Source organism: Leptonychotes weddellii, chromosome 6, assembly GCF_054177405.1.
Source record: "Leptonychotes weddellii isolate Sample4059 chromosome 6, ASM5417740v2, whole genome shotgun sequence".
NCBI classification, from domain to species: Eukaryota; Metazoa; Chordata; class Mammalia; order Carnivora; family Phocidae; genus Leptonychotes; species Leptonychotes weddellii.
The window spans coordinates 83,784,601-83,794,893 of NC_138374.1; the positions used below are offsets into that span (position 1 = coordinate 83,784,601).

Sequence of the window (10,293 nt, forward strand, 5' to 3'; positions counted from 1 at the left end):
TTTACTGTCTCCATCGTTTGGGCTTTTCCAAGATATCATGTAGTTGGAATCATATAGTGTCTATCCTTTTCAGATTGGCTTCTTTCACTTAGCGATATGCATTTAAGCTTCCTCTGTATCTTTGGATGGCTTGATAGCTCATTTCTTTTTAGCACTGAACAATATTCCACAGTCTGGGTGGACCACAGTTTGTTTATCCATTCACCTTCAGGATATGTTGGTTGCTTCTAAGTTTTGACAATTATGAATAAAGAGGCTATAAACATCCACATTCAGGTTTTTGTGTGGACTTATTTTCAACCCCCCTTGCTAGGGTAATAGCAAGGAGTGTGATTGCCCAGTCGAATGGTAAGACTATGTTGAGTTTTGTGAGAAACTGCCAAACTGTCTTCCAAAGTAGCTCTATCATTTTGAGTTCCCACAGCAGTGACTGAGAGTTCCTGTTGCTCCACATCATCACCAGCGTGTGGTATTGTCAGTGTTCCAGATTTTGGCCATTCTGATACGCGTGTAGTGGTATCTCATTGTTTTAATCTGCATTTCCCTGATAATATGATATGGAGCATCTCTTTATATGCTTATTTGCCATCTGAATATCTTCTTGGATGAGGTGTCTTTGGCCCATTTTTTTCATCAGGCTTTTCATTTTCTTATTGTTGAGTTTTAAGAGTTCTTTGTGTATTTTGGATAACAGTCTTTCATCAGATGTGTCTTTTGCAAATATTTTCTCCCAGCCTGTGGCTTATCTCTTCATTCTCTTGACTGTGTCTTTCACAGAGAAAACATTTTAAATTGTAATGAAGTCCAGCATATCAGTGATTTCTTTCCTGGATCCTGCCTTTGGTTTTGTGTCTAAAAAGTCATCACCAAACCCAAGTTCATCTAGACTTTCTTATTTGTCACTTTCTAGGAGTTTTATAGTTTTGCATTTTACATTTTGCTGTGATCCATCTAGAGTTAATTTTCGTTAAAGGTGTAGGATCTATGTCTAGATTCTCTTTTTTTGCAGGTGAATGTCGTTATTCCAGCACCATTGTTGAGAAGACTAGTTTTGCACCCTCACATTGCCTTTGCTTCTCTGTAAGGATCAGTTGGCTATATTTACAAGGGTCTATTTCTGGCTTTCTGTTATAATGCATTTTTAAATGAGTTCATTTTACACACAGCATTCTGGCAAAACATTAATTCCCTAGAGTGAGGCATAGTTCTTGTATAAAAATATTTAAAGAGCATCCAGAGGGAAAATTCATTGATAATTTAAATGATTATCAGCATGTTCTGGAAATCTCTTAAGTCCTCACTCAGACACCAGCTGAGAATGCTGAATTAAGAAAAATCCACACTAGACCTTGCATGGAATTATAGCTCATTAAATCTTCACAAGACTTAACAGATTTCCCAAACAGTATCATCTCTCTAATTTTGAATTCTCTGGAGTATATTTGAATCTGGCTTGGCACATTTGTCCAGAAGATGATTCAAATTGTTTGAGGGCCGACAAGGGGGTGGTAGGTTAATTGGAGGCACTGAGAAGGCTCACTGAGGCGCATATACCTTCCCAGGGAGCTTGTCTACACCCGTGCCATGGTTCCTGGGGAGGACCCTATAGTTCTCCTGCCACCTGGGCCGACACATGCATTTGGGAAGCTGAGATGGCAGTCTCAGCACTGAGTGGAACAGTGTCCCAGTTGAGAAAATACTGAAGCAGGTATGTGATTCTGAAGTTGAGCCAAACCTTGAGGAAGTGAAAAGTGGGAAAACATGATCACACTGGTGGAGGATTGCCTCTGCAGGCCTGAGAAAGCTGCCTAGTGTTGGAATTCTGGAGAAGAACCTAATTAAAGCTTTGGAGAATCATGGGTGCAGGATCTTGGCTCCATCCATTGTACTGAAGGGAAAAGCTGAATCTCCCAAAATAAGGCTCCAAAATCTTGTCACTTCTCTCCCCTTATCTTTCTGTCTCTTCATGCTGCCCCCAAAGCATATTTCCATCTCTGTGTCCTTCAGAGAGTGTGGTCCCCAGAGGAGAGTAGTTCAGTGTGGCCTGGTGCTCCAGCCCTAGTGGCTGATGCTGAAGTCTGTGGGGTGGGGAGGAGGGGGAAATGTACAGTTAGTACCATGCAGGCCTTTAGGATTGGAGGTGACATGGAACAGAAGTTGAGTGTGGGCTGTGGGGTCAGACCTGGCTTTGAAACTCAGCTCTAATTTTTTTTCACTCCAGTCTTGGACAAATTACCTAACCTTTCTGTGCCTTAATGTCCCCATCGGTACAACGGAGTGAGTATTATCACCTCATAGGATTGCAGTGAATATTGAATGAGATAATGTAATGAGATAATGAATTCACTGCCTGACACTCAGCTGTGGGGACAAGACTTTAGCATCTTCTCCACAAGTCCTCGAAAGGCATGCAAGAGCACAGGAGTCTTCTGTTTATGGGATGACTCGAAGGTGCTGCCTGCCAGTGGGTTCCAAAATAACTCTTAACCTGCAATTTCTACTAATCCCCAGTTTAAGACGTCCAAGCCTGTATTTACCTGGCACTGAGCAATGCACAAAGCCACCGCCTCTGAGCATGGCCCTGTGTCTGAGAGCACCTGGTCAGAAACACAGCACTGGCAGAGACTCCAATGCAGTATCACGAACCGTTGGTGGACGGTTCCCTCATTTATAGCAGTAAAATTCATCCAACGTTATGTCTGTCATGAAACCATCAGGGGGAACAGTGTGTGTTTGGGGAATGGCAGGAGACAGTAGGAGATAGAGGACAGAGAGAGAGAAGAGTTTGTTCTCTAGTGCTGATAATATTGATATAGGGACCCGGTATAAGGCCATGAGGAATAAACTCAAGGAGTACAATGAGAGACAAGGAAACCACTTCCTCTATTCCAGGAAGTGCCAGATGGAAAGGGGAGTTGATATGGGGGGGGACTCCAGAGAGTGGAGGAGGGCCCACAGGATGAGCGCTATGAAGGAACAGGTATCAGCTCTCTGTAGATGTCTCTTCCCACACAAATTGCTGCAGGGCCTTGGGCCAAGGAGGTTCAGTGTCGTATTCAGCAAATATTCCTGCAGTGATGGCTGAAGACCCACTGAAGGCCTGGAAATCAAGCTCTACACTTAACACGCCTTCAGTTTTCTTTATGAAACCAGCTCTGAACCAAAGACAGCACAAAACTGGGAGCTGAGACCAAACCCAGGCTAGTGGTAATTCATGAAATCTTTTTTAGTGAGAACACTGCTTCGCTTATGGTATTATAGATAGCCCGTGGAGACCTGGGTCCACCATTGATCAAATCTGTTCACCTCTTTGAGCCTCAGGCTTCTCGTCTGTGGAGTGGGTATAAATCCTACCAACTGTGAGAGATAATGACAGATACAAATGCCAAGCCTAGTGCTTTGCTCATAGTAGGCACTTAATAAAGGACAGATTCTCTCCCCGCCCCCACTAAGGTCTTTAAATCCCAACTTCATCCCTAACTCTTCCCCACTCATGCTCCAAGATCCTGATCATATTTTTGTCCACATCCCTCTGCGGGTGTGGCTCTCTAACTTCCTAACTGATGTTTCTGTGTATCTCTCATTACTCAACAAAATGCTTTCCTGACTCATGCAGCCAGTGTTGGAAATCTTTTCCCTTGCCCTCATGGCATTGTACACATACATATCTCTGTGTTATAATCATTGTGTTCCCTTCCTGAATGCCTTGAAGTCAGGGACCGTCACTCTCTGTTTTGTATCATGGCCCCAGGTACCCACCCCGGTAGACATTAGACACTCAGTAAATGTGCATTAAATGAAGGACAAAAAGATCAAAGAAATGAATGGAATGGACCCTCTTGAGGAGAAAACTTTGTTCTCCCACTAGAACCTTCTCCCTGATGGATGCCAAGATAGGAGATTTGTGTGGGACTTTGGGGTAGTCTCTCCTTTTATCTACTCTCGCCTTGAAGATGGACTACACGTGAGTGACATAGATACTATTGGCCCGTTCTGGGACAGATTCCACTTGCTATGGGCTGAACCGTGTCCCCCCAAAATTCGTATGTTGGAAGTTCTAACTCCCAGTACCTCAGAACATGACCTTATTTGGAGTCAGGGTCCATACAGAGGTCATCAAGTTAGAATGAGGTCATCAGGGTGAGCCCTGATCCAGTTTGACTGGTGCCCTTATAAACAAGAGAAATTTGGACACAGAGACAGACATGCACAGAGGCAAGAGAATGTGAAGAGACACGGGGAGAAGCTGGGCATCTGCAGGCCCAAGGGAGCAGCCCTGAACAGATTCTCTGTCCCAACCCTCAGTAGGAACCAACCCTGCCAACAGTTGATTTTGGACTTCTAGCCTCCAGAACTATGAGACAATAGATTTCTCTTACTTAAGCCACCCAGTCTGTGGACCTTTGTTACAGCAGCCTTAGCAAACTACTACACTACCCAACACCAAGCTGCGTGCTGGGGAGCCTAGAGCCTACTATCATAGCAACTGCCTTGATTCCTGGGCCAACGAGCCAGATCCTGGAACCGGGAAATGATTTACCACCAGAGCAAGGAGAGTTTATCTATTCAGATGGGAACTGATCCTCCTTCTCTGGCTTTAGCCTTTTCTTTGATGTGCAAGCTTGTGAGCATTGTAATTAGAATCCCTCATTTGTACATATGGATCAGATGTTGTCTCTGTGAGAAGGTAGTAATTGTTCACAGGATTTTTAAGTGTATTCCTATATATTTTAAATGTTGCTGTATTTAGTGTGTCTTGTGAATGTCAGTAAGAAATAACAGTTACCAAAAAAACCCAGCAGATTCCTTGTTTTGAGTTTCAAGTTGAGCAAAACTGAAGAAAATGCCAAAATAATATGCAAATATTAATATACCATATGTAAGGCCTCTTGGAAATTTTTTTTTTCCTGAGCTGTCAACACAATTCAATCTCCCTGTCATTTTTTTTTTTTAAATAGAATCTGCTCGGTGTTTCATTAAATGGGGAATTAACCCCCCCCGCTGTGGATCTTAACTCGGCACCCCATTCTCTGCTTTGTTTGCAGGCAATTTTGACTGGGTAGGGAACGATTTTACCCAGAATGCTGGCACAGGCCTTGTTATCAACCAAGCAGATGTGAGGAACAACAGGAGCATCATCAAGCAGCTGAAGGATGTGTTTGAGAGGGACTGGTACTCACCCTATGCCAGGACCTTGCAGCCGACCAAACAGCCGAACTGCTCCAACCTGTTCAGACTCAAACCCCCCAGCAACCAAACTGCCATGTCCAGCACCAGCTCGAAGGACCCCGCCAGTGCATAACGTGAAGGAAAGAACTAACAGGACAGCTCATCTTTCCTACTTCTATATAAAGGACTTGAGGAGAGAAAAAAAAAACAATTTAATATATCTTTTTTTAGGGAAAAAGCACACTTCCACAAAAATATTCTCCGACCGCCATGTAATATCTTATCCAACAATATCTTAGCGGCGTGTACATGAAGTTTAGGACTTTTGTATTTGTTACTCCTGACAGAGAATGTCATTTCAGCTTGGAGGTTAGTTTTTACGTTTGCATACAGATTTTAAGACTTCCTAGTTTTAGAACTTTTTCTGCCGACCCACCTGGTCGGTTCTTACGAAGCTTAGCATGAGGTAAACGCTTTCACACTCTTCTGAGAGCTGCTTCTTAGAGAGGTGAGTGAGGCTTTCACCGCAGCCAAGGGACTGATCAAGCCAAGTATTGACCCCATAAACTGTCTCCAAGACCCGTGCAGTCATCCAAACATGAACAGCTGACATCTCATGCCAGGCTCTTGAAAACCACTCTTTCGCCTCCTTGTTCATTTTCTTCGAATACCGTACCTTTCACTTGGTACCATTTTTTCCTCTTCTCAGAGAATGTTCTTCTTAGCATCAGCATCCCTCTGTTCACCTCCATGCTAGTTCCAAGTATGGCAACCTCTTTTGAAAATGTATGAATTCCCTCAGAATGGTACCAAATGGGAATAGCAGTCTTTAATTTTCACCTTTCAACTGCATTTTCCCCTCAAATTAATAGTTTAAAACCACAGCCAGCAATATGTATCTTTTCTCTCAAGCTCAGAAAAATTAGGTAGCTACCTGCGAATATCCAGCAAGCGATTAGATCTGCATTATGAGAATAAAGTAGTTTTTCACATTTTTTTTTGTTTAGCTTATGGTATTATAAAGGAAAGATCTCTATGCATCTGTGGATTTTAATTTCTTTAGAATCATTCATTATGCTGTTAAGAGTATGCCAGCAAAACTTTATAGAGCTATTTAATATACCAAATGCTTTTCAGAGAAATGCAATTTAAATACTGTGCTTCACATATTTTACTAAGAAACAAAAATATTGGATTATTGTTCTATAATGTGTGTTGCGTTTTATATCTATACAATATATAACCCTATATTAATGAAGACCATTGCCACCCTAGAGACAGGCATGGCCCTTTTAGAGCCCAGAGCAGGTGGCCACCAGGATGCCAGTCTCAAGGTCACTCCTGACCCCCTCGGGCCTGGATCAGAATCCTGCACTCCTTGGCCTTGGGTTTCTATTGGTAACGTAGGGACAGTCATACTCACCTACCTCGCGTAGATGTTGTCACAGTAGGAAATATTTATAACTTGTTTTGAAATCAAAAAAACTATATAAATGCTAAGCATTGTGATGTATAATCTTTTTCTCGAACTAATCTTTGTGGTACCCTGAAACAATCAATACCGGGTTCTCACAGGGAGCCTATAAGGGAAAACAGATCACAGCCTCCAGCTGTAAATGTGAGTGGACGCAGGAACTCAGAAACCATGCTGGAGATCAGGATTGTCATCATTTTGATGGAACATTTTGTTGGGTCACTTTGTCATAAGTAACATCCCTACAAAACGAGACATTGTGCTAGGGATCGTTCTTGAGGACTGGCACATGCGTGTGTTTTCAGAGCAAGGAAAAGCAATCTCAGTTCTTATCTTTTCTATCTAGAGACTTGCTTTCTACTACGCCAGGCAGAGTGATGGAAGAAGCTCTGAGTCTCATCCAGTGGGTTCCATTGGTGTAGAAGGGCCGTTGTGGGTCAGCTATTGGTCACATGACATAGCTTCTTTCTTGTTGCTTCCAAGGTAGGCTTTACTGGATGTATGACCCATCAGTGAAGACAGCCGGGAAAGATGGGGAGATTCTTAATGATATTCTTCACCACCAGTGGCCAGGCCATAAGACTCTAAATATTTACCATATCCCCAATCCTCATTTGAGTAGGGGGGCTATCCTGCCAATCATCTCGGTAAAGTAAAGGTGGTTTTGGAAATGATTTTAAAAAGAAAGAAAACAAAAGAACAAGCAGGGTAGGCATGGAGACAAACAAACATCCCAAGTTCAATCCCGGGCAAAGAAGAGCAACCGGGGTAGGTTTGAAAGGGCATGTGAAGGGAAGAAACTATTGTCTCCTGAAGTGTGTGTCACAGCCAAGGGACAAGTGTTGGCTTGGCGTCATGGGGCCCCTTTTACTGTCCCTCGCTGTTGCATGTGATAGAACTGTGTCCTTTATAAAATGACAGTCTTTGCCATTTTGTGCTGAGCCCATCAGTAAGGTGGCACCAGGAACCGTGTCCCGGGACTTCGTGCCACCAGGAGACTAGCAGCAGCAGGGCCCTCCCTGGCCCAATGGTCACCACCTCAGCCAGGCCACTGACTTCAGGAGGCAACGCTGGCCTCCAGGCAGCCAGGAAAACAGCCCCTTCACAGAGAGGGTCTCAGGTCTCCTAAGAGAGCATTTAATTCAGCAGAACTTCCTTTTGCATTTGGATGCTTTATCTACCCCTCTAGGAGTGGCCTTCCTCTCTTACCGACTCTGTGTCTATGCTAAATAGACAAACAACTTCCATTCCCCCAACACACACATACCACAAATTATTTCCCAAGAGGGAAAGAAGGCAAAGCAAAAACACTTTAATTCGAGACAATCTGACGATGTCCTTGCCAGAAATTAGGAGCAAGAGGCTAACTGCTAACTTCCATTGTTTTTCTCCATAAATATTCCAGGAGTTATTTCCCAAAGGGGAGTACGAAAAGGAATGCAAACACAATTCGAGACCATAGTTTAGATTTCTGTGTCACACACAACCTAGTGCCTTATTTATTCTCAAGCATTGATTTTAAATGCTGATTCACTCTAAGAGAATACTTCTGCTTCCCGTGGGGTCCATTTAGGCCTTCTGATGGGCCTTCCAGTCAAAAACGTGTGCATGTCAATGGCTTTCGTGTAGCCTGCTCTCCTCCAGAGCCACACAGCCCTGAGCACCCCCCCATCAAGTCACTGACACATGCTGTCAAACATCCACACTGTTGGCCTCTGCACAGCCACGGGCCGCTGGCATCTCTGCTAATTAAATCACAGCTTATCAAACCATCGGAAGGGAAATGCAACATTATGGATGATATCCATGCTCTATGAATGCCACGCTTCGGGTAGCTGAAAATGATAGAAGCGAGGCACACTGAAAATATCCCCGCTGTCTTTAAAGGACCTCGTAAAGAGATGTTCATGGACTTCCACAGTCTCGTGGAACATAGCATGAAAACTAGTGTCTAAAAGTCAAAACAGACCCAGTGAAGGAAACAAAAGAGCTGTGGAAAACGGTACATGAGTGTAGCTCTGGGCTCTTTTTTCTATCCGGGCTCTCTCTGTGCTGTTTGTCTCACCGCTGAACTGGTTCTTTGTGAGACGGGTCTGATCACACTGTTGGTTGATCTTACCCTTTGAAAGCTGTGTTTTGTTACCGCAGTTCCTGGTTTGTTCAAAGTGCCTCGCTGAACCTGGGACCGACAGAAGCTCATTTCCCACCAGCCTGCAGCTATTCTCAAGTGACTTTGATTCACTCTGAGTTTTCTGTTTGTTTTTAGAAGTTTTATGGAATTAAATTCCAGGGGAAACACAAAATAAAGAGACTCTCAGAATTTCTTGATAAGATCAGACCCAGGGTCCGTCTGTCTCAGGAATTCTATCCCAGAATCTGCCTTTTTTTTGTATGTGTAATCACTTGTGTGAGTTTCTCTGTCCAGAATTCATTTCATTATCTTTAACATTTAAGGGATATGAAGAGCTGCCTTCACTTGCAAATGGACAGTTCTCTTCTGCAATGAGAGACTCTGCGGTTGGTTATTCAGAGGCAGTCCCTAACGAACAGCCCCATGCATTGTGGACAAATGTTCGAATCTTTGGATTTCTGTACTTGATGAACTGGTGCACTTTATTATAAGCCTTTTGAAGGGGAGATTCATATAATGTCCATTTGGCCTAAGGCCGGTTGGATAAATGAATCCATATTCAGCATTTTCCCATTTGCTGTGATTTAGCTTTTTCTTTTTCTTTTATATGCTGGTAACCAAATAGCTGTTCATCATAAGCTGATACCTTATCGATTTAAATTGCCAGAGGCTTTTTAATAGCCCCAAAGTCAACCCCAGTTCATTGCCTGCCTTTCCCGTTTGAGAGAATTCCCATCTGGTGGCTGAATTACGAAGGTAGTGTTTTTTATGGTGACTAGATAGGTATTCTTCAGAAGCTTCTAGAAATAGTAAAAACCGAATTTTCTTATTTTTGACCAGCAGCAATCTTGTACTTACAGAGTTCTAAAAAAGGTCACCATTCACTTCTGCTTCTTTTGGCCATTTGCTAAAAAGAAATGGGAGGTTTAATAGGCTATTCCTCATTTTCTTCTGTTATGTTCAACTACTAAACTTCTGATTCTGTTACAAAGGATATCTTGGATTTTTAATGTTTCTTTATGTAAATAGGATAAAGTTGTACCTGGACATATCTATACTATTAACCTTGAGATCCCTAAATAAATCGGTGTGATAAAGGGCTGAATTTGGGGGCATAATTAAAATTCTCAAACCTTTCATATAACCAAATGCTCAATTTTTTCATAAGTAAATATTATATGGTTTTTTCATTCTGTGAGATGAGGCATTTAGTTTTCTCCTCAGCTTCCAGATTGTACACTCTGGCCCAGTGTACAATCCAGTGGCCCAGTGGCCCAGAAAAGGAATTTATGGATACAGGCTCAGCTGTCTCACACACTTACCCACCACACTCTATTCTTTCTAGGCTTCAACCCATAATCAAATACACCTGGTGTCTGCTTAACAGACCCAAATCGAATCTCAGGTCTGGAGAATTCCTTGAAAGTCATCCAAAGCAACTACTCCAAATGCACAAATTCCCTTCCTATTTGGCCACTCAGAAGTTGAGGACCTACTCAAGCCAACACATCAAGAGTGG

At 42.9% G+C, this 10,293-nt stretch overlaps 1 protein-coding gene across 1 annotated transcript in view; it reads left to right on the forward strand.

Annotated features, from left to right (window-relative positions):
* PLD5 (phospholipase D family member 5) overlaps window positions 1–9,931 on the forward strand; it is a 206,455-nt gene extending 196,524 nt beyond the window's left edge. Inside the window, exon 9 of the mRNA XM_081824494.1 lies at window positions 5,046–9,931. Coding sequence (XP_081680620.1) covers window positions 5,046–5,302 — 257 coding nt within the window. The 3' untranslated portion in view covers window positions 5,303–9,931. The remainder of the gene's footprint in view (window positions 1–5,045) is intronic.
* Window positions 9,932–10,293: the final 362 nt, after the last annotated feature.